This window comes from Pelodiscus sinensis, chromosome 5, assembly GCF_052426305.1.
Source record: "Pelodiscus sinensis isolate ZL-2025 chromosome 5, ASM5242630v1, whole genome shotgun sequence".
NCBI classification, from domain to species: Eukaryota; Metazoa; Chordata; order Testudines; family Trionychidae; genus Pelodiscus; species Pelodiscus sinensis.
In genome coordinates, this window is record NC_143056.1 from 38,728,971 (window position 1) to 38,753,764 (window position 24,794).

Sequence of the window (24,794 nt, forward strand, 5' to 3'; positions counted from 1 at the left end):
AGCCCTTTCAATAGCCAATTGAGACATGTTGAAATGTCACCCTACCAGATAGGACATGAAGTCATACAACAGCATCATCTCACAATGTGTCCAGGCAGAAGCCTAGAACAACTGGGATAGAGCAATGAGGTCCATAACTGCCAAGGGAGGGCAAACAATGCTGTACCATTGTCAGTAATCCTGGCTTCCTGACCCCATCACCTGCCGCCACTAGTTGAGATTAATGAGACAAAAAATTAGCAATGGACAAAAGCAAAAATCCAGCATTTTGTCTTGGACCTCTGTTAAGTCCTCTGTGTCTAAGAGATTTGTCTTAGTGTGAGTTGACTAGCACCATTATCAGACAAATATTGGTCAGGGAAACTGCTAGAAACCTGTAAATGTTGCCATGTTTAAATGTGATAATTGCTAGAAAGGTTTCAATCATCAGGTGCAAAAATAGTCTTACTCAATCCACTTAATGTGGTGCAGTGAAACAGGAGGCAGTTGTGCCAAGGTATGTTAAAAGAGAGCAATAAGCACTGCAGGAATACAGTGGCAAAGCCAAAAGCCCTCTCTAAAGAGCTTTCATGAAGACCCTCTCTCTTCCAGTTGTAAGTCTAACTGGAGGGAGATATTGAAAACTGCAAAAGCACAGGAGAGGAGAAAGTGATTTTTGAGGAGTCCCTTGCAAAATAGTCCTCACAGAGGAAATATCAACTTGCCTCTATAGAAGTAACAAGACTTGTTAGGGTGTGGTTAGTTTATCAAGTATACCAACAGGGAGAGTGTTCAGATTAAAAAAAAAGGAAAATAATAGAGGACTCTCTAACTAGGCTTGACAGAAATGTCAGTGAGTTCTGACTTCTGCTCAGAGCAGTAGATCCATTGCAGGAGAAATCAAAACTGCAGCTAGGAAAACTAATTTTTAGTGACACCTTAGGTTGAAGTGAGCTTAACAGGACAAATATGGCTTCCTACCTGTCTCCCTACCTTTGAAAAAGTTTTGTTTGAATCAGACTGCTGAAAGCTATCTATCCTTTTCACGGGAGATAAATGTTTGGCTCCCGAGGTTTTCATGTTAGTTGGGATAGCTATTCTGAGAGAGGGATCTGTGGGGCTTGTTGTAGCAGGGGAGTAAAGGAAGGGAAAATATAGTAATATACTTTGTGGTTATAATTTCATAAAAGAAATGTGACTTTGTTTCATTAAGTCCTGTGACCAGGTCAGAGACCTAGTGCCCTGGAAAATGTGACTGGAGAAACTGAAGAATCTGCGTGTTACTCAGGGATGCATTCTGGGAATTAAGGACAAGGCGAATTCAGAGCAAAGAATACAACAAACTTAAGGATTCATATACCAGTATGTTTGGAGTGGGACCTGGGCCGCGCTGTGAAGACTGATGCTTGGATGCTACAGTGATAGGTACCCTAACAAATAGATATACCCAGATTCAATTTCTGGGCTCTTACCTCTATCTCATATATGTATAGAATGGTTTTGGAGATTGAATGCTAATTTGCAAAGGGAAAAGCAAATTAGAGTAACAGAGATTTTAAATGTCTTAATTTTGTGCGTTAACCTGGAAGACCAAGGAATTGCTGCTGAGAATTGGGTTTTAACCCCTCAATGTAGTTTCAGAAAGTGTAAATCAGTTGCAGAATTTGGTCCTCTGTGAGAATTTGAATGTCAACTGAGCCCTAATTTTCAAAAGTGGGCATTACATTTGGGTTACACTAATAGCCATAATGAGAAGGTTATCCCTAGATAAAATGGTTGAGATCCTTTGGTCATGGTGCCTGGTAGGGATTATATACATACTGGTTTATTTCTGAACCATCTGTGTAAGACCTCCTTCTGCCACCTTGTGGCCATATTCTAAAACTGACATTCCCTGCATGTGGAAAAGAAATAGTACTGTATTGTTATGAAGCCACAGTGAAGGGTTGTAACTAGCTTTCTATTAGAAGGGAAATCGGTTGTGTATTATTTTCTGCCTAAAGAAGAATTTCATTTTCATTGAAAGCTGGGGGCAATTGAACAAGACACTCCCAAAATATGCCAGTTTGATAAATCAGTAGTAAATCACATCTGATTCGACTTTGGCCAGTGTGAGTCCTGAAGCCACATCTACTTATACCTAGCTGTGTCCTGTAGCCACAAGATCATATTTTCCCTGCAAGGTCCCCCGACTTTATAACATTTGCAGTGGTCTTTGCATTCTTTACTCTGAATGTCTCTGCTCCTTGACAGTCTCTGTTGACATCAAAATGGCATGTTGGGTGTGTCTATAAAGACATATGTATAGTTTCTTTAAATGGGTAACATAAAGCTAGGCAGGAGGGTGCTGGGGAAGGTTCTAGGCAGTGGCTTTGCAATTACATGGAAAGAATGAGTACAGTAGCTTGAAAAGTAATGCTAGTGTGCTTATTTTAATAAGGTTCTTATTTAGTATTGAAGGAAGTGACTAATTATGTGATTCTACACAATTGTCACAGGACTGTGTCCTCCAGTCTCACTTTCATAGTCAGGTGGCTCAGCATTTGGCAAAGGGACCGTGGTTTGCCCACCCATGGCTTCATATAGTTGGTTGAATGATACAGGCAGTGACATTATCATTTTAGTTTTAAAGGCAACCTCCACTGCTTCACATCTAAGATGTTAACCTTCAGCTTCCTTGGCAGCCAGCCAGATAAAACGCTAAAGGCAGCCAACCCCGGCTCAGTGTACACTCGCCCATTTAGATGCTGCCTGGGATATCCATTTCAGTGATGAAAATAAATGCAGTTCAGGTTAAGTCACTACTAATGCCTCAGAGTTATTTTCCACTGAACAGAACATCAAGTCAATGCAGGTGGCGTGTTTCTTGAAGCCAGACAAATGCCAACGCATTTATTGCAAAGCAGGAAATGATGGTAATATTTTCTCCTCCCATCAGAGAACAGTTCTGTTCAGGATGCCCAGCATGCAGCCTGGTGGTGGTGAATATAAAAAAGTGACTTCAAATGGTCTTTGCACTACCAGTATTTTAGAACAGTCTCTACTTACCCAGACCTTTCTGTAACTTAGGCTGCTCAGTGTAAACAGCAAAGTAAGGCAGCCACATAACAGTGTTTACCACACTGGGTCACCTTCAGTCCATGCATTATGCTTTTCCGGAACAATGGGTAAACATCTTGCCCATAAAAAACAAGTGGGGGAATAAAGAAGAAAGAGCCTGAAGCATGGGCCTGGTGTTTAACCAAAGTAACCAAAGTTGTATTATAAGTAATAAACAGGCCATGTCAAAAGCAAGTGTTTGCCTTCAAGTCAGTGTATCTCAGCACTAGAACTGCTAGCACTGATAAAAGTAAATATGTTCCATTAAAACAGTACAAAAACACCCACCTAAGTACATAATAAAATAGTTTAAAACAACAAAAGTACAAGCATAACAATGGGTAGTAAATGCTTTAGAAAAAGTATAAGGGGAGAAACCAAATGTGTCATTAATGTGTAAGGTGATATGTATGGTGCATATCATACATTTTTCATTTCTGTCTATAAATATTGGGGTACCTCAACTTAATTATTTGGCCAACATAGGGGGCAATAGTAAAATCCATACTATCGATTGAACCCTGTTCAATGTCCCAAGTACAAATACGTAGGGGCTCGGAGGCCATCTGTCTACCAAACTATTAATGTACTACTGTATTCGACAATAAACTGACTTGGGCGCCTTCGTATCTTATCTACATCTGTGGTCTTTGAGAGCTCTCAGAAAGTCTATTATGCTAGCTACCTGTGCAAAGCTGGCATGATATACTGAGGAAGCACAAAAACACGCCAAACATTTTACGATCACTGATGGATCAGGAGACCTGTCAGGACACCACACCAGTAAATCCTAAATTTACTGTATGGCTGTCCTGAACTATTATAGGATGTAGGTTACATTTAAATAAGTGGATGTGTATCTAATTTTTTTCTAGGGATCGGACACTTCACTCACAGATGCTAGTATAAATAAAGAGAAACTCTATATAAGCAAATAAATTATATGGATGGTGAAAAGCCCTGAGTAAATATGTGTAAAAGAGCCTAAGGGCCTGGCTAGACTAGAGAAATTTGCATTGATGTAACTACATTGTAACATCAGTACAAACATCTAATATAAAAGGGAATTTCAGCTGGGAAAGGACTGGTTGATTGTAACTGGTTGATTGGTGTAATGTCCTTTACACTTTCATATAGCACATTTACAATACGAAGTTAAATCAACTTACTTTAAGTTGGAATCCAGCTGTTACAGTAATTAAGTCAATTGGGCAGGTCCACGCCACGTTCACTGTGTCAGTGGAGTACATCCTCAGCAGTGCTTGCATCGATGCAGAGAGAAGTGTATCCTTGGTAGCTGTCTCACAGTGCACCTAGCAGCAGGGGGCTTGGAGAGGGGTTTGCAATGCTTCATGGAACCAAAACATTGTTGGGGTGGAGGGGTGCAGATGGGGGTCTGTGGTGCAGACTTTGGGATAGAGTCTGGGTGCTGGCTCTGGCCTGGGACAGGGGGTCCTGGATGCAGGCTCTGGCAGGGAGTTTGAGGGCTGGAGGGGGAGAGTGGGCAGGACAAGGGTGTGGGGGAAGAGGGTGCAGGCTCTGGAGGGTGTGGGATGCACAAGGGAGTTTGGGGAAGGCTGGAAAGGAGGTGCAACACATCTGGGGTCATCCCCCTCTGGTAATGGTTCCTGGGGATCTCTGGGTGTGCTGCCCCTATGCACACTTCCTGCCACCCCTCATGTTAACTCTGGGATGTAGGGGCAAGGTGGAGCAGCTATTTGCTAAATTTGAACAGCCAGACATGAGGTTTATTAGAAGAGCTCAATATGGAGCTATTCAGATGAGAGACACTTTAAACAAACATTTTAATCATGAGCCAGAGTAGGATATGTTTCTCTTTTGCAGCCTAGTTTGAAACATGTAGTGAGTGCTATGTGTAGGAATAAAACATTAACAATGCACTATTAATATTGCCTGAGATGTTTATGGTTCTGAGACAAAATAAAATAACAGGAAATTGGTGGGTGTCAGCCCTGCGCAGCACCAGTCAGCATATGTTGTGAACTAATAAAGATGACTTAAGTTCCAAAAAACAGAATTGTATTCTGTAACATGAACCAGGGAAATAAACATGTAGACTTTATAAAACATAAATTAAGGAACCAGAAAATATGAAGGGGAAAGAAGAGTTATTTCTACTTCAAGTACTAACTACATCTTTCACAGGTCAGCATCTGTGCAGTTGTGATTGTCTTTAAAGTTCTCTGGGACGTGCAGCGGCCACTCACGCCATGTGGAATGTTGAGGGCAGGTGTAGGGAAGTCTGAACACTGAGTTGTCTGTGGGCTGCAGAGGGAGGTCTATCAGAATCCTCCACATCTCTTTTTGCTGTCTGAGAAGCCCCATTATTTCCTGGTACATCTATTTTTCCTTTGCCTGCTTGGACTCCTGGGCTTTCTTCTCTCCACTCTGGCATTCTGAATGCTGTTTGCAAAGGTCATCCTCCAGACCTTGGTCTTGTTCCTTGTTGCAACCCCGCCTTGCAGCATCTCCTGGAACATATTATCCTGAGTTCTCTTCTTCCCCTCATTACCTGAGTCAGGTGTTCCATGAATGTGAAAGGGGGAGACCCTCAAGCTCAAAATGGCAACAGCTGCAGATCCAACACAGACAAGTAACAGTCAGTTATGACAGAAATAGAAATGTAGGATACTGACCCCACTCCCCTTCATCCCAGAAAGCTGTATGCACTTCATTGTCACTTCCCCTTGGAATGATATAGTAAAACTTTACAGTTGCCAGGCCTCCAGTTTTCAACTGGAATGCCCTGTCGAAAAGGGACCCTGATGGCTCTATTAAGCACTCCTGATTGGGCCACAAGAAGTCCAGGTGGTGGCACAACAAGGCTAAGGCAGGTTCTTATGGGAGCTGTGGAGTTGGCGCCTACAGACGGACAGCACTGCACACAGAGCCACCTGGCCATGCCTCCACGTAGGAGCCACTCAGAGGGACATGCCCTTGCTTCCAGGAGCTGAGGTAAGCATCTTCCAGAGCCCACACCCCAAATCCCTTCCATAGCCATGAGCCTCCTGTACGCTAACTCCTTCCCAAAATCTGTACCTCACACCTCTTCTGCACCCCAAGCTCCTCAGCCCCAGCATAGAATACCCTACTCAGCCTCAAACCCCTCATCCCAACCTAAGATCAACAACTGGAGCCCTCACCCTGCACCCCAACCCTCTGCCCCAGCCAGGAGCCCCTCCCACACTGAACCCCTCATTTCTGGGCCCACCCTGTAGCTACATACCTAGCCCAGATCCCTCACCCTCACCCACTACCACCCCCCAACTCTCTGCCTGAGCCCAGCTCTCATTCATGCACCCCAAACCTCTTATCCCTGACCCCACCCTAGAGCCCTCCCCCCTCCCACATCCAAACTCTCTGTCCCAGCCCTGTGCAAATAAAGCAGGTGATCAAGGGTGGGGGAGAGTGAACAACGGAGGAAGGAAGGAATGAGTGAGCAGTGGGGCCCTCAGTGAAGGAGTGGGGCAGAGGCTGGACCTCAGGAAAGGGTTGTGGTACAAGCATTTGATTTTCTGGGATTAGAAAGTTGGCAAATCTACACTGCACTAGTTACAGCACCCGCCATGATAAGTATAGTCCTTAGGGGTGGGAGATGGGGGTGAGGAAATGAGCGGGGGACATTTCCCAGACATGAGTGTATGTGTATAGAGCAGGCCTGGGCAAAATACGGCCCATGGGCTGTATACAGCCCACCAAGCCACCAGATCCAGCCTGTGAATGCAGCAGGGAGCTCCAGGCAGGCTCTCCACTTGTTTTAACTCACCCAAATGCCCCTCAGAAAAGCAGCCGTCATGCTAGTTCTCTTTCAAAACTCTGAGCCTGGAGGGGAGGGGGGAAGGCTTCAAGTGTTGCTTCTGCCCCAAGCACAATCTCTAATCACAACAGGAGATTCCTGTTTGAATAATAGACCGTACACGAAGCACCACACACCCCTCTTTTCCAGCTCTTAGTTATTCAGAGCACATGGCCCTGGAGCGTGTGCAGGGGAGGGGCAGGCAGGGAAGCTGCTCGAGAAATATGCTGGGCTGCTGGCCAGGAGTCACCCAAGTAAGTCTCCTGGCCAGAGCCTGCCTCGAGCATCCCAGCCTCTTCCTCTGCCCTCCACTTGTACCCCCTACTCCACATAACCCAAACACTCTGCCCCTCTTCTGTACCCATACCCCCTCTCAGATCCCATGCACCCCAATACCCTGCCCCAGGTCACAATCCCCTCCTGCACTAGATCGCAACCCAAACTCCTCCAACCTAGGCAGTGTTCCCTCTAAGATTTTCCAACCATAAGCAGAGTGAGTTTTGGCTTTTTGAAGTCATGTGCACTGATTTGGATGTGTGCCACCATGGCACCAAATTTATTAACACACACATGTTCCCGGCCGCTGGAGCAACCCCCCCTTCCATGCAGCATGTTCCATTCCCAGCCACTGGAGCAGACACCCCCCACTCCACTATGAGGCAGGGCCTGTTCCTGGTGCCAGCCACGAGAACAAACGTTTCCCCTCCCCACCTACGTGGAAGCCCTGGCCACCAGAGCAAGCTGCTCCCACCTCCCCCCGCCCTAGTGCTCCCTCATTATGGTGTCTCAGCTGGCCCTGCCCTCCAGAGCAGCTGCCTGTGCAGCTCTCCAGAACAGGTTGGCGGGGGAAGAATTTTTTTGTGTGCGGCCGCCCAGGCATGCACCTTAGTGGGAACTATGACCCTAGGTCACAACTCCTTCCTGTCCCAGGTCACATCCCAATCTCCTGCACCCCAGACCAATGCCCCAGGTCACAACTACCTCCTTCACCCAAACTCCCTCCCAGACCCCACTCTCCCTCCTGCACCCCAATCCCTTTCCCCAAACTCCCCTCTGCACCCAACTTCCATCCCAGATCCCGCATCTCTGTTGATATAGAAGAATGCAGTCCTTGACCACTTACCAAATTCTTGGAGTGGCCCCCTATCAAAAATTCTTGCCCACCCACTGTACAGAGCAATGGAAAATTAATACTAACAGGCTGCGTCTAGACTGGTAAGTTTTTCTGCAAAAGCGGCCTTGCCAGCTATCTACACTGGCTGCTTGAATTTGCACAAGAACACTGACGATCTAATGTAAGATTGTCAGTGTTCTTGCGCAAATACTATGATGCTCCCGCTCAGGGATAAGCCCTCTTGCGCAAATGCTTTTGCACAAGAGGGCCAGTGTAGACAGATAAAAACTGTTTTGCACAAAAAGGCCCTATGGCGAAAGTGGCGATTGGGGCTTTCTTGCGCAAAACCATGTCTAGATTGGCACGGACGCTTTTCCGCAAAAAGTGCTTTTGCGCAAAAGTGTCTGTGCCAATCTAAATGCTCTTTTCCGCAAATGCTTTTAACGGAAAAACTTTTCCGTTAAAAGCATTTGCGGAAAATCATGCCAGTCTAGACATAGCCACAGTGTTTTCCTTGGGTGGTGTCAACTTTGGCTGATATCTCACTCCTGAAGGTAACAGGGACACAGAGAGCACAGCTGCTGCTGGTGTCTCATTGCTACCCAGGCCCAGATACTGCTAGTCTGTGTGCTATGATACCTACTAAATCACTGAATGGCATGGGAGAGTGTTGTGCCATGGTGGGAGAAGTAAGGCAGCCCTCCCTGGGAGTCTTTGGCAGAGGATTGCAGAGTACCTCCATGAAAGCTTTACTGAGATCTTTATGGAAGATTCACAGGATATCCCATTGCACATAAACACCGCACTGCTAACTCTACTTTTCTGGTTTGTTTCACTACTACTTCTAGCAGAAATGGAAAAAAGAGTAAATCAACAGCAAACTACATACTTATAAGAAGTTCTTTCCCCTGCATTAGGCTCACTTGCATTTGAGTATCAGGAGTAGCTGGATTGCAATGGAGTCAAAAACACATCCTGACTTGCCACACAGATGGATTGCATGTAGTCAGTCCCCCATGCTTCTCCTCGCTGTTCATAGCAGGGGCTGTGTCTGGGACTCCTCTAAAGTATCCATGAGACTTGGAGGATGGCATGCAGCTTTTTATAAAAGAATCAGGTAGGTAGCTCTGCATCAGATTAATTATTGGCCTCCCTTGCCTTCTAGGGTCATGAAATATGGGATGACTTGGGGCGTGGGTGTGGGTGTAGAATCAAATTAGTGAGGGCCAAACAGGGCTAAAAGGATGGATAGGAACGTGGGGCCAGGAGAGGTCACTGGATAGGGGCTGGGAGAGTTGATAACTGGACTCAAGGAAATTGGAGGGGGATTAAAAAAGACCTGAGGGTGCTGGATCACAAGTGGAGGAGAATGAGGGGGCTTTGGAGATCTAGGGAAGCCCTGTCCTTCTGGGTGGGGAGCTCAGATCAGGCATGTTAGGAGCCACGTGTCAAGAACACACAGCTGAAATGGGGATGAAGAGTTGAGAGCAGACATGCTTAATGCATATCATAGAGACTCAAGCTTTCGGGAATGGGGATGGTACACTCATTGAGATGAAGGGAAAAATTCACACATCTTAGAGCTGTTGTTTCAAGATGTATTCATCCCTATGGGCTGTTCTGATTCAGCAGACACTGGCTACATCTAGACAGCACTGTTAAATCAGAAAAAGATACACAATTTGAGATTTCTTTCACTGGTCCTGTTAGCAACTACATGCTCTAAATATTCAATATTATCATTGTCCCCATTCCAGGATACCATTTACCATACCATTTACCTTCCCCCCCCTCCCCCCCATCCCCCTTCTGTTCTGATTTGTCCTTTTCATAGGTGTTCATTTTTTTGATTGTATCCTTTGGTATATATGGTTGTGACAATTTTCTTCCACTATTTGATCTGAGGAAGTGGGTCTGGCCCACGAAAGCTCATCATCTAATAAACCATCTTGTTAGTCTTTAAAGTGCTACATAGTCCTGTATTTTGTTTCAGCTACACCAGACTAACACTGCTACATTTCTATCATTATTATTATTTGTGTAACTGTAGAACTGAACAGGACTAGTCATGGTCCAGGACCCACTCCACTGTATATGGTGTGGGGGGGGGGGAAGCAGATTTATTGGGTTCCTCAATAAAGTGGGGAGAATAACTCCATGCTCCTGGACGGGGAAGGGCCTCAGGCAAAAGGGGCAGAGCTGGAGGCATCAGCACCGTCCAGAGCACACTGTGCTCGCCTCTCCACCCCCTGCCAGTGCTGAGTGCTGCCTGGAGCATGCTGTTTAGCGCTCCAGCAATCATTTAAAGGACCTGGGGCTCCAGCCACTATTGCTTCTGTGGTAGTGGCTGACAGCAGTGGTCCCCTTTGAATTGCCAGGCTCAGAACAGCTGCCCCCTTTACCCTCATCTGTCAGCGGGCCTGACTGTACAAACAAAGAGCAAAAACATAGACTCTGGCTCAAGGATCTTATAGACTAAATCAGTGATGGGCAACCTGGGCTAGTAGGTGGGCTGCATGAGAGACCCTCCATCTCAGTAGGCTGAAAGATTGTTGTAACCAAAATGGATTCTCGGGATAGGGTAGTTTTGCTAACAGTGCTTGCAGGGTGGAAGGTTTTGCAGGGCCCTGGGCAACACAATTTTACGCCCCCCCCCCGCTTTGACACAGCGCATGCGCCATAGCGCATGTGTGGGGCCTCTGGAAGCACGGGGCCCGGGACAGCCACCCCGCTCGCCCTGCCCTATATCTGCCGCTGAGTGCTTGCTCACCTATAATTTGTGGGGTGTGCAGATTGCTGATTGCAGTGGTTTGAATGTAGAGGGAATACATGGCTCTCACAGTCAACGTTGTGTGCAATCAGAACGTACTTCTTGCGCCCTTACTATACGTGCAAAACGCTTTAGTAATACCTGTAGGAAAAAAATTTATGCAGACAGAAGCCAGCAGAATCAGGCAACACTATGCATAAGTCATTCATAGAACTCTGATGGGCTGCATGCGGCTTGCAGACTGCCCACCACTAGCCTAAATGTAAGATGAAAGACATAAAAATGCATATCCCTTTCTTGTTATCCTCTGTAAAGTAACCATGAAAAGCTTTGTTAATGTCTTTTAAAATCTTGCTTAGCTCTTAGCATCGATATTTTTGGGGAATTAATTAAGCCTTACAGAAAAATGTAAGTCCCTTTACTAGATTTTTTTTTTTAAATTTACCACCACTCATTCTCATCTACTGTTCCTATGCTCTATGGAGACAGATGCCGGAGACAAGCCGGGTTCGAGCACAGATCAGGGGCTGCAGGTTAGAATACACACTGATGCAAAAGGCGATGCTACCAATGCATCTCGGCCAGGGAACGCCCTGCAGCCTCCGCCTCCCCACGACTACAAGGCTGAATCGCCGCCCGTGTCCCGGGGAGAGGCTCTCGGATGCCCCGCAAGCCCCATGTCGGAGCACACACGCAGCAGACATGAGCCCCTGGCTGCAGCACCAGGCACAGGCACTAAGCGTCCAGGACCTTCCCTTCCGCCTCGCTAGGTCTGAGCGGGAGAGCGCAGGTGACCTTTCGCTACTTCCGCCTCAGTAGGTGTCATGGCGGCAGGGCGAGCCTCCCACGTGACTTCAGGCGGGCGGAGCTCGGTCCCACAAGCTCTCGCGCAGCCTCGCTTCCCCCCGCCCGCGTCCCCCTCTCGCCCTGGCCGCTCGCGCAGCTGCTCGGCTCTTGCTATATAAAGGGGCGAAGCGGGCAGAGCGGGCGGCTGGCGGCGGCGGCTGCAGCCCGAGGGCCGGCGAAGGAGGCCGGGCCAGGCCGCGGGGCTCCCCGTGCGCCGGGGCGGGACGCGCGGGGTCGGGGGGACGCGCCGGGCAGGTTTATTGTTTTAGGGGCGACTCCGCCGCGGTGGGGTGTCCCGGGGGGCTCGGGACATGGCGAGCTCGTCTAACACAAACCCCGTGGTAAGGACCGGGACGGGGAGGGAGCGGGGGGGCTCGGGCGACAGGCGGGCCTCAGAGCCCCCCGCCATCCCTGGCCGGCCCCGCCGCGGGAACGGCCGGCCTGAGCGGGGCAGCGCCCCCCAACCAGGAACCAACTTCTGCCGCCGCTGCCGGGGAGCGGCGCCGGGACCCGCCAGAGCCGGCGGGGTGGGACGGGAGCGGCGGCGGCGGCGGGCAGCAGCCTGTCTCCCAGCCAGGAGCGCCGAGGGGGGAGCCGAGTGTCTCCGTCGCCTGCACCGCCACAAGGCTGGGGGGCGGCTGGGGAGGGGGCGAGCGGCTTCCCCTGGGGGGAGAGGCTACCGGGGAAGCCAGGCGCTGCCTCCTGTGCCGGGGGAGGGGGCGGGCGGGTGGCGTATGTGGAGGCGAACTCAGCCTGGCGCTGCTGGAGCCATTTTATGTAGCTTTATAAGAAGGAGGCAATGGTTGAAAAGCACTTGTCCCAGCCCTGCAGACTCGGCTGACGGAGGAGAAACCCCCCTCCAGTCTCTTCCCCGTGGCAAGGAAGTAATTAAAAAAAACCCGAACAACTCACCCCTTCCTCCCCCTTGTGCTTTCTGCACTCTCGGCGGTGGCTTGTTTTACTTGTATTCACATAGATGTGCAATAAGCAGTCACATAAATCTTTGTAGCCGCCAAGCCCCACCGATCGCTTCTTTCCCTTCCCTCTGACAAGAATAAACCCATCCACAAGCCTACCCCCGAAAAGCTGCCGACAAACCCCAGTCCGGGCGGTTACGGTGCAGGCTTGGCCCCCTTGTTTGTGTTTCGCTGTGAGATCCATCATGGCTTCCCCTGCCTTTCTGTCTCCCTGCTCCTTGTGTTCCTCCTCCCTGTGACTGCCCTGTTTATATAGAGCCATTGCCGCTCTCTAATATAGACTCTGCCAGGATGGGAAGGTGCTTTCCAGCCCCACGTCACCGCCTCTCCATTTAAACACCACATCAGCCTTTAAATAGGGAGAGAGCTGCTGGGAGGTGCATGCACCAGAGGCAGAGACTGAGAGAGACACAGACACGCTCTTTTTGTCACTCAGTTCCTGCTTTTTCTACTTAGCTATTAGTCCCTTCCGTATTAGTCTGCAGTTCGTAATCCCAATTGTTGAAGCTGTGGAATTTTAAAGTAGCAGTTGCTTATCACTCTGTTTATTTAGGTTGATGATTGATCTTTTCTAAATTAGGCAGTATTCTTTCCTTTTTGTGTGTTGTTTAGTGGAGGAGCACCAATCCTCACCCTATTTAGAAAGTAATCAGGAGTCCTTAGCTATTAAACAATGCAACAAATAGTGCCTAGTATATAAATGTCTGCCCTCTTACATGTCTTTTCTGCTGTGGTAAAGCTGTAGTTGAAATAAAATTATTCTTATCCAGTATTTTATAGAGAGAACTGAGGCTAGCTATTTAATGATACTTAGCAAAAGTTTACTTAAGGGTGAAGTTTTACATGTTTAAATGTTGGCAACATATTGTAGTCTAATGTAGTTTAAAATATCTGTTCCAGATAATAAAGTTGAAGGTTGTGCAGACATGTTATTACCCTCCAGGAAGGGCTAGAATTTGTTAAAAGTTTTCATAATTTTTGTGGACATAACATAATATCAATTGTGCAAATATTTTATTGCATCAGATTTTAAATACCAGGTAGCCCTCTATAGCATAAGAGCCATGCTTATGTATGTGAAAAAGGATGTCTGTTGCCTTTGTATTTTCTTTTGGTTTCAGTCAGTGAAATTAGTCAGCTATTCTGTACATGGCAATTTATTATATGTCCAGTAAGTGGCATGTAGTGAGAATAAATGTCAGCAGACATTCAAAGAGCATAGACTGTAATCACATTGATAGTTTCAGGGTTTATTATTTTGTAACAAAGACCTACTTAGGCTATGTAGTACTAGCAGATGTACCTGGCATTGCTTGGTCTTTAGTAATTTTTTAAATTAAAAAAAATGTACACGCTTTACTTAAATGACAGGGCTCAGGGCAGGAGGTTGAGTGTGTGGGGTGCTTGGTTCAGGAGTTAGGGCAGGGAGCTGTGAGATGTGTGGCGGGCTTAGGGCAGAGGCTCAGGGTAGGGATGTAAAATCCTCTTTAATTGGCTAACCAGCTAAACATATTGTTTAATCGATTACAAGGGGGAGGATGGGTGTGCCCCCCCCTTCCCACTGCTGGGGGAGAGAGAGGGGACACCCCTCCCTCCTTCCCTCTGCTGCAGCCTGGCCGGTCCCTGCCTGCAGGGTACCCTGCGGGGCTGCGGACAAAGGGTGCTCTGACTGGGACAATGGAGCAGCTCTTCCTTGTGACCGGGTCAGGGCACCTCAGAGACAGGGACTGCTCTGAGCATCCCAGTCACAGCAGCCCCTGCCTGTCCATAGCAGGCCCCCTGTGAGGCTGGAGCAGCCCCTGCCTGCAGCAGATGGAGAGCTGCTTCAGCCTCATCTGTTCATCTTAACCCACAAGGAGTATTGGTTAAACCTTCGTATCCCTAGATCAGGATATGGGGTGGGGTGCCTCAGGATAGTGGATGGGGTGCAGGAGTCAGGGCAGGGGACTGGTTGGGGAGCTTAGGTTGCCGGGTTCTGGAGTGAGGGCAGAATGTGGGGGCTCAGGGCAAATGGTTGGGTGTAGGGGAGTCAGGGCAGGTGTTCAAGTGTGGGGGGGCTGGAGGCAGGGGATGGGGGGACTCGGAGTAGGTGAGGGGGAAGGAGTGAAGATGGGACTCAAGGTAGGGGTGCCTCGCCTCTGAGGCTTTGCTCTGGCGCCAGACCGCTTTGCTCCCGGTGCCCCTGGTTTGCTGTAGACGATCCCCAGCAGACCAGGGGCACCGCGAGCAAACCCGCAAAGCCTCAGAAGCGCGGGACCCCCCGCTGCTGCTGGAATATGAATTCACCAACTTCCTTTTATATACAGGCAGTCCCCGACTTATGCGGATCCGACTTATGTCGGATCCGCACTTACGAACGGGGCTTTCTCGCCCCGGAGCTCACAGGCAGCGGTCAGCCACCTCGAGCTCCGGGGCGAGAAAAGCTGCTCCCGGTGCCCCTGGTCTGCTAGAGACCGTCTCCAGCAGACCAGGGTCACCGCGAGCAAACCCGCAGCAGCGGGGGGTCCCGCGCTTCTGAGGCTTTGCTCTGGCAATGCCTCAGAAGCGCGGAAACCGCCGCTGCTGCGGGTTTGCTCGCAGTGCCCCATGTCTGCTGGGGACCGTCTCCAGCAAACCAGGGGCACCGGGAGCAAAGCGGTCTGGCGCCAGAGCAAAGCCTCCGAGGCGAGGCACCCCCCGCTGCCGCTTTGCTCCCTGTGTCCCTGGTCTGCTGGGGGGGGGGGCGCAGCTAGTGTGCCCCCCCCCCCCCAGCAGACCAGGCTTTTGTTGTGGACCCTGGGGCAGAGCAGCTGGGGCGCTGCCGGTTGGTCCCGCAGCTCCGCTCTGGGCACTACTGAACCAACCCGGCAGCACCCCAGCTGCTCTGCCCCAGGCGTCCTGATTCAGCCGCTGCTGGTCAGTTTCAGCAGCGGCTGAATCAGGACTCCTGGGGCAGAGCAGCTGGGGTGCTGCTGGGTTGGTCCAGTAGCGCTGAGGAGCGGTGCTATTGGAGCACCCCAGCAGCACCCCAGCTGCTCTACCCCAGAAGTCCCCAAGTCAGCCGTTGCTGAAACTGACCAGCGCTGACTACAGGAAGCCCGAGGCACAGTTGCTCTGCCCCGGGCTTCCTGGAATCAGCTGCTGATCAGTTTCAGCAGCAGCTGACTTGGGGTTCTTAAGTTGAATCTGTATGTAAGTCAGAACTGGCGGTCAGTTTCAGCAGCGGCTGAATCTGGACGCCAGTTCCGACTTACATACAGATTCAACTTAAGAACAAACCTACAGTCCCTATCTTGTACGTAACCCGGGGACTGCATGTAGAGGAAATTGTGAAAGCAGGTATATGCAACATGCAGCCAAATGCATAGAATATACAAACTTCTAATCTTCTTGTTAAAGTAAAAAAGTAATTAAGAAATTTGAACTTAAAATGGTGTGCAGCATTTAAAATAGTCTGTTCTTTGGATTCTAAAATGTAGCATGCACATCTGTAGCTTTCTTTTCAATCAATTTCTGTCATAGAGTGGGAGGTGTAGGGGAAAATTCTTTGCAATCAGTTCCATTCCCAGCAGATGAAACACTTGTTTGTAAATCTTCATATAAAGTCGTAGTTATACCATCAGTTCTCATACCCGAACAAGTAAATAAGAAAATACTGGTGGTGGTTTTTCATAATCTACAAGTAGCGATGTGGACAGGCTTGCTAAACAATTGTTTATAATTATTGTGTTTTGCATCTGCATTCACTTACAAATGACTGAAATTCATTACAGTGCGGTCATTAGAAGTACCAAATACTTTCATTGGTACAAAATGGGTGAAAGTATGGTAATTTTAATTGCAAACTTGTAAGTTTCTGTGGCAAGCCATGTTCCTTTATCATCTGCATTTCTCTTAAACTTGTCATGTAGTGGGACTTAGATATTTATATCAAAATCGTTAGTTACCCATTAGTTATGCCTGTAAAAGTAACAAATAATGCTATGGCAGCTGGCTGTTCCAGCAAATTATTGTGATCAAGTAGTCAGTGTTGATTTGGAGGTAAAAATACATTACTGTACTGTGGAGCTTTGCAATCCGTCTTTTCCTTTATATACATACATGCTAGTTGATTTGCATAACTTAGGTTCTCTCTTGAGAATGTATGAATCTTTATAGTAAGCATTATGCCAACCATATATAGTCAATAAAAGGATGTGCATGAGAAAATTTCTTTACAAATTATGATCACATTTGGGACCTGAACTAGAAAGAGTAACTGAAAGGAAACAGATATCTGTTCAAGTGTTCTACAAGTTGAACCTCTCTAGTCCAGCACTCTCTGGTCTGGCAACATCCGTAGTCCAGCATATTTTTAGTTAACCAGATGTCCACTTACCATGGGTGTGGCCAAGTTTCCAGAAGTCCCATAAAGTTGTTTACAGCCACCAGTCTTGTGCAGTGTTCTGCGCTGATATTTAGCTCTAATTTACCCTTAAATGTCTTGGAGCTAAGTCAGCAGTGAAAGTGTTGGGAATGCTGTCTGACAGTATTGACCTCCTGCAGTTTGGGAAATTCTCTGGTTCGGCACCAGTCAGGTCCCATGGGTGCCGGACTAGAGAGGTTCAATCTATATTTCTATTCTTTTTGACAGAGCTTGAAAATTCATTAGAAAAGGTTTCAGATGCATAAAATTCTGTCTATGATATGTTCCTGAGTGAGCAGGAGGTATTTGGAGGAATTTTACATTTAGTTCTAATCTGGGCATTTAAATCATGTACATACACAAACTGAAATTTAGAACTCTATAGACATTACAGTTGTTAAAAATAACTTATTTTCATACACACTCCTGATTTGAAATTAAGTTCATATTCTATGCTTCTCTGTACAGGTCAGAAGTTGAGGCTGTGCTTGCTATCCTGCTCTTTAGGTTTAAAGTATTGAGGGGAACTCTTTGTAGTGTTTTTGAGCACCCCAGTATAGATAACTCTTGAAACAGTCACAGTTGCTGCAGAAGGAATTGCAGTATTCTGATTACAAGAAAGCCCTAACTGGCTCCTGTCCTCCCACTTCTGATACAGAGGCAGCAAGAGGAGGGGGGAGTGTTTTTAGTTGATAGGATTAACTGATAAACCCAGGCTTATCGGTTAATTGTGTAGTTGACTACAGTTGACATCCCTAATTAAAACATACCCAAATAAGGCTTGGGGTTCTGAAGTTGCTGACTATATCTGAGCATTAATGTTTTAGCACATAACATTACAGAGATTATATTTATAAAATTTCTTCAGACTTGTTAGGGGACTAAACTCATGGAGAGGCAGAAACTGCTGGTTAAATTTTAAAGTTTTCCATAAAAACAACCACGAGTTCTGTGGCACCTTAAAGACTGATACATTTACTTGGACATAAACTTTTGTGAGCTGGAATCAACTTTATGCCCAAATATATTTGTTAGTCTTAAAGGTGTCACAGGACTTATCATTGTTAGGGCTTTTTTGTAATCATCACAGCTCATCTAAAGCACTCCATAATGTCAGCTATTCATTTTGTCCACTCTGAACAAGATATTTAAGCCTCTGTTCTTCAGCCAGTTATATGCATGTTTTAACTTCAAATGAGTCAGTAATCTTGTTGACTTCAGTGAAATTATTCATGTACTTACGGTGCATAGGTGATTTCAGGAACATGCCAGTGTCATCTTCCTAAAAGTTTTCCCCTGCACATCTTAAGACACCAAATCAAACATAATATATCTTTTACAAATGTTCTTTGTATTTGATCTTTGTTATGAACTAAAAGTATTGATGTCTGTTTTTCAAAACACTTTGCCCCTTTGATTTTAAAGAACAGTAAATGATATAGAGGTTATTTTATACATGCTGTATTGTGTGCTAGCCTTCACTTTGCACCTGGAGGCTTTTTCCTTGTGTCATTTGTACTAGAGATGTGAAAGGCTGACTGGTTAAACTGGGAGGCTGCGTCCAGACTGGCATGATTTTGCGCAAAATCTTGCCGCCTGTCTGCACTGGCCGTGAGTATTTGCGCAAAAACACTGACTTTGTAATGTACAAAATCAGTGGTTCTTACGCAGATACTCCGACGCTCCCACTCAGGGATCATCCCTCTAGTGCAAGTATTCTTGTGCAAGATGGCCAGTGTAGACAGCCACATTAATTTCTTGCACAAGAAAGCCCTATGGCTAAAATGGCCATTGGAGGTTTCTTGCGCAAGAGAGCGTCTACACTAGCACGGATGCTTTTGTGCAAAAACAAATTTTTTGCGCAAAATCATGCCAGTCTAGACGCAGCCTAAGCATCACGTTAAATGGGTGATGCTTACCAGTTCTGGGTAACCAGTGGGGATTGGAGCAACTGCTCCAGCCCTGCAGGGGGCATTCTGTGGACACAGGCTGCTGTCATCCATGATGGTCCAGATGCCTCGCAAGCAGGGGCTGCTCTTGCATCTGGAGCAGCTTCTGCCCACTGGGGGCCTGGGTCTGCTGCAGGTAGGGGCTGCTCCCACAGAAGCTGTCAGCAGCCACTGCCCAAGCCCCAGCGCAGGAGTCGGGAGCCAGCCTGTATGGGAGTCCTGTGGTTGGAGCAGTCTCCTGCCCTCATCCTGCTTAATTAGTTAATGGGTTAAATGTTAACCTAACTAGTTACTTAATTAACCAGGGTTTTACATACCTAGTTTGAACATTGATCACTTAAAAGAAATCCTAGCTGACCAATATTAATCACACCCATTTAGTAGTGTTGGATACCTCAACAGGGATCATCCCAGTAGATACTATAGCCTGTCCACAGTATTGTTCAGAGCAGAAATTGCAAATAAGTGTCAAAACCCGATCTATATCTTTAAAAAATTAGGAGACGATAGCGCTCATACGGTGCCAGGGTGGAGCATGATATTCTGTGAACGAAAAAGCAAGAGGCCAGTGCAGCTAGCTGTTGAGTGGACTTCCTCCCATTGACCTGTCAATGTGCCTCAGCCTTGAATTGGCAGTAACAGGTGTGAGGGCAAGAAGGTAGTTCATCTTTGCTCTGTCCATCTTTGGCCTTTCTAGTGAGACAGGGTTGTTACAGTTTTGCAACATTCACTAGAAAAGTTGAGATCAACTGCTCATTTAATACTGGCAGTCACTAAACTACTTTTAATTGTAGACATACAGGTGATAGAATGTGTATCTCCTTTGCAGACCTTTTCACCATCTAAGTGGATTCCCTTAAGATTTGTTATGCTGAAAGCCCCCATTAGGATTGGCTAGCACACATACCCTAGCTCATGCAGAATCCCACTGAAGTAAAAAGGATCCATACTAGTAGATCTTGATAAAATGTCTGGGCCATAATTTGTAAAGTAAATATAACTGTCTGTCAGAAGATTAAATATTGGTGATTATGTGATTTTAAAAAATGATACCACTGTAGTTATAGAAATCTCATTTAGAGCTGTGACTCCATTTAGATAAAGAAAAGTGGTAAATGTCAAAGTCTTATGTAAAATTTCTCTAAACATTTTTTGAACTCCTTGAGGGACAGCATAATTGCAAAACTTCAAAAATCTGAAACCCATTATTTTTGAAATGTGAAAATACTGATTTTGGTTTGATATTTTTACATGTCAATATTGTATTATTTGGTTTGGTTTTGTTTTGTTTTGTTGCTGGTATTGTATCCTTGCTACTCAGTAGCTTATCTTGCCTTTTAAAAGGACTTGTTCAGAGGAATTTTTAACAAATCTGCCTAGTAGCTTTAATACTAGAATGTTAAGACTCTTCAGAAACAAGCAACTCTTACTAATAACTTTTTAAAGCCTAAACTGTACAGGTCCGTAATTGAAGATGTCATCAATGATGTCCGAGAAGTTTTTCTGGATGAAGGAGTAGATGAGCAAGTGCTTGTGGAACTCAAAACAGTAAGTTGTAATAGGACTATAGTATTTGTAGCCCCATAATGTACTAAGTTGCTACAATATAGTGCTTATTGCTTCATGTAGTGTAAAAAAAAGAATTTTAATTTTCTAAGCAATGTACTCATCTCTTTGACGTGTGAGCTAAGATGCAGCTATGTACAGTATAATCTTCCCAAGCACATCTTACATATACTGTGAATTTGCTCTTTTCTCCACCTTCCCACATTATGCACTTTGCAGTATACATTGCACAACAATATATATATATGAAGTTAACAACAGGAATCCTGTTGCAATGTGGGCTTTATGGGGATTTTAAGTATCTGAGTTCTTTAAAAAGGTAAGGTCATTTGTTTATTAAATTACCTGTAGCCAAGAGGTAACATTTTCCAAGATGGATCAGTTCTGGGTTAGGTGAATTGATTTAAATCTGAATGATTGAAATTGCTGATTTTTAGTCAGGATTTAAAACAGCAAGTGGGAATGAGTAATATATTTTAATTGAGTTTCACATTTAATCTTTTTGGTTATTAAAAAAATGGATTCTTAATGGTTTATAATCTTTAATACATGTTGATTTGCACCTAAATATGGCTTTTTTGCTAAAATTGGGTCGTCTTTGTGCTAAGCAGGAGAAAACACAGTATCTATGCTCATTTATTTACATGGTTCTATAGCTCATCTTACATTTATTCAGATTCTTAAGTTTAATATTTTATTATGTCAGAAAAAGTGAATGATGTATTTGTAAAATACTAAATGAATAATTTTTACTTGTGATTTATGTCAAGCTGTATTTTATTACAAATTCAAATTAAATTAAAAATGTATAAAGCCAGCATTTTATCATGTTGGTTAAATAAAGCTGCTTTAAATGTGTTTGAGTACATAAGAAATAAGGGCCAAATTAAATGGTAGTATTTGTAATAATTCCAGTCCCACAACATTAACTTTACACCTAGTGATATCACATTTTCTTTCTCAAACACAGCTGTGGGAGAATAAGCTGATGCAGTCCAAAGCTGTAGATGGATTTCATTCAGAAGAACAGCAGCTTTTGTTGCAGGTTCAGCAGCAGCAACAGCAGCAGCAGCAGCAGCATCACCACCACCACCATCATCATCATCCACAACCACAGCAGACTGTGCAGCAGCAATCCCAGACACAAGTCCTTATTCCTGCATCCCAGCAAGGTCAGACGGATTCTCTCTAATGAGCCTACATGAGACTCCTTTTTTTCCCAGCAGTTTGTGTGGGGGAAAAATAGATTCAGGAGAAAATGGAGACTTTTGAATTTAAGGTGTCTTAGTTGGTAGATCAAACTTTGGGTCTACTTATTTCTCTTATGTATTATTTGTGTAGTCCCATATAACTTATTTTTCCAAAACAAATGTCTTTTTTTTCTCTATAATTGTCATTCCACTAGTCATTAGCATCTCTACAATAACAAGTGAATGTAATCAGAGGGGTAGCTGTGTTAGTGTGTTTCAGCAAAACCAGCAAGGAGTCCGGTGGCACTTTAAAGACTAGCACATTTGTTAGGTTTTTAAAGCATAAGCGTTTGTGGTAGCTCACTAAAGCTTATATCCTAGTGCCCTAATAAATGTGTTAGTCTTTAAAGTGCCATTGAACTCCTTGTTGTTTTTAAACTGGTTGTTTTTAAACCAGTGTATGCGAGCAATTAAAAGAAAATTAGTAAGGAAAGAGTTTCATTAAGTAGGGCTAAATAAAATTTTAAAAATCATACAAAACTTCAATCTCTTAAATGACTGGGTCGAAGAAACATAATATTTTATGACACACAATCTTCTGTTGGACATGTTTTTCATATGGAACTAGTTCCACGCAACAACAACAAAAGCTGACTAGCTTGTGGCTTCAGCTGCTCACACAGTATATAAGTTTATGGATTCAAGATGCACTGTCAAATTTACCTATATAATTAATCTTTTCAAATACAGTTATCACATTGTAGACTTTGAAGCACGGTGAGCAATAATTTTTAATGGGGGTCTACTCCAAGATCTTGATAAGTGGTCAAGGGCTGCACTTCTGTGTAGGGGGCGCAGGGTCTGGGTCGACAGGTTGGGTGTAGAAGTGAGCTTGGGATAGAGGACTAGGGTGTTGGAGGGAGTGTGAGGTCTGAGAGGGAATTTGTGTATAGGAGGGGGTTATGATCTGGGGCTGGCGTTATGGGTGCAGGAGGGGTTATGGGTGCAGGAGAGGATTCTGGCCTGGGGGAGAGGTACAGGAGGAGATGCAGGGTCTGGAAGAGAGTTGTGACCTGTGAAAAGGGAGAAAGGGGTTCAGAGGATTTGGGTGATGATGTGGGGAAGGGGTATGTGTGCAGGAAAGGATTCTGGCCTGGTGGAGAAGGGTGTAGGAGGGGGTGCAGATGCTGGGAGGCAATTGTGACCTGGAGGAGGTGGGAAGGGGGATACAGAGGGTTTGGGTGGTGGACTGGGGTAGGGAGTTGCAGGGGAGAGTGGAGTTGGGGTGCCTCTGGCTGGGAGGCACTTACCTAGGTGGCTCCCAGCCAACAGCCCTGCAGGAACCTGAGACAGGCTCCCTGCCTGTGTGCTGGGTGGGCTGTTCTAAGAGGCTTTGCTCCAGCCCAGGGAGTGGGGAGTGAGAAGGCTTCATTTGCTGCCCCGCCTTAAGAAAAAATTCTCAGCTCCTGTTGGCCAGAAACTGGCCAATGGGAACTGAGGGGTTTTGCTAAGAGTAGGGACAGCATGCGAAGCTTTCTCCTCTCTGCCCAGACTGCATAGCAATTAGCAGCTACAGCCTCTTTAAACTGCAAGCTGCTATGTAGTAAGGGTGCTGGCATCTGTGGGCCAGATCCAGCGGCTTGGCGGTCCATATCCAGCCCGTTAGCTGCCTCTTGCCTACCCCTGCTTCAAAGATTCCAAGTAAACATTTTCTAAACACTCTTGATTAAGCATTAAATAAGGGGAGCAAACATTTTCTGAATTTGAGTCCCTGTTGCATCAACAAAAACCTAACCAAATACTTATGCCTTCATGAGTTGATGAGGATTATGGACAATGTGTTATCACATGGTCATGACACAGATTAGCAGGGCTCTACAATCTATGTAATCTACTTGCCCATGGTGAATAGATTACATCCCGGAAGAGCCGGGTTCGGGCGATCTGCGCATGCGCAGAACGATCTGCGCATGTGCAGAACGCCGGACAGTGTGGCTGGTGAGCAGGGCTCGCCATGGCTTGGCGAGCCCTGCAGATTAAAATTATTTATTTGTATTTTGTCAATTCTCAGGAACTCTAGTCATGCACCAGGATTCGACTATGATAAATGCTATGCAAATGCAGAACAAAAAATGACCCATGTCTCCAAAGAACTTACAACATAAAATATGAAATCCATGCATCTTTTTATATCTGCATCCCTGTATCTTGAGTTCATTAGAAGATGATTCTGCTTTGCATAGCATAGTCCTGGGGACAAAACAAGGCTGGATGATAACTTACATATCATGATGAATTTGTTGCTTGTAACCATCTCTTTAGTTTTGCTGTTTCCGGTTCTTTCTGTTGCCCAAAACTCTGTTTTCAGATTCTATGTCATCACAGACTTATGCCAATTTTATTCTGCTCAGAGAATGTTGGGATAGTGTGCCTATTCTCATGTTCCTTGAAATTTTCATGACCATATAATTTTATTTAAATATCTAAAGCAAGATTTGGTTTAAGAAGCAGTGTAGAGCCGAGAAGATAAAGGAAGATGCTTCGATAAAACCACTGTGGATCCAGTTAGGACTGCCATGACACCCTCCAGGGATTCTAGTGTGGGTCCTCACTACAGTAGAAACATACATATATGTGGGCTGCTGCCATTTCAGTGTATAGAGCAAGTGATACACCACATACTTTGAATTGTTACTCCTTTACCCCCTTTCTATTCAATGATAAGATAAATAGTAACTTACTTTGTCTAGATCAGGGGTCTCCAACCTTTATAAGCACAAGATTACTTTTTTAATTTGTCAGTCCAGGCTCTCTCTCTCTCAAACCCAAATACCTCGGCCCTGCCCATCTCACTCTGTGAAGATGTGATACAGGGGAGGGGGACAGAGTGACATCAGTGCCCCCTGCCCCTCTCTCTCCTCTGCACAACAAGCAGGAAGGAGGCTCCCCGGGGCCAGCTCTGAGGCTCTGGACAGGAGCAGTAGGGTAGTGAGGGGAGGTGCGGCTGAAGTGCAGGCATTTGATAGCCTCCCAGCCAAACCAGTCAGGATCACCTGTTAGAGGCTCCAAGATCTATTGGTAGATCCCGATCTACTGGTTGGTG

General features: G+C 45.8%; 2 protein-coding genes and 1 long non-coding RNA gene across 5 annotated transcripts in view; 2 read left to right on the top strand and 1 right to left on the bottom strand.

Moving 5' to 3' along the window:
- The window catches only part of STON2 (stonin 2), a 132,668-nt gene extending 129,338 nt beyond the window's left edge, over nt 1–3,330 (top strand). The window contains exon 9 of the transcript XR_012903348.2: nt 1,193–3,330. The gene's annotated coding sequence lies outside the window, so the exon portion shown is untranslated. The remainder of the gene's footprint in view (nt 1–1,192) is intronic.
- A 41-nt stretch (nt 3,331–3,371) lies between these two features.
- LOC102456446 (uncharacterized) lies at nt 3,372–13,016 on the bottom strand. 2 transcript variants are annotated; one of them, XR_012903351.2, is made up of 3 exons: nt 12,538–13,016; nt 10,780–10,920; nt 3,372–9,664 (listed from the first exon to the last, which is right to left on the bottom strand). It is a non-coding gene; the product is annotated as an uncharacterized LOC102456446 (long non-coding RNA). The 2 variants fall into 2 exon arrangements; XR_012903350.2 differs by having other exon boundaries at nt 12,702–12,999.
- GTF2A1 (general transcription factor IIA subunit 1) overlaps nt 10,915–24,794 on the top strand; it is a 43,623-nt gene continuing 29,743 nt past the window's right edge. For both annotated transcript variants that reach the window (XM_075926764.2, XM_075926763.2), the window contains exons 1-3: nt 10,915–11,966; nt 20,382–20,483; nt 21,472–21,673. In XM_075926764.2, coding sequence (XP_075782879.1) covers nt 11,937–11,966; nt 20,382–20,483; nt 21,472–21,673 — 334 coding nt within the window. In that variant the 5' untranslated portion in view covers nt 10,915–11,936. The remainder of the gene's footprint in view (nt 11,967–20,381; nt 20,484–21,471; nt 21,674–24,794) is intronic.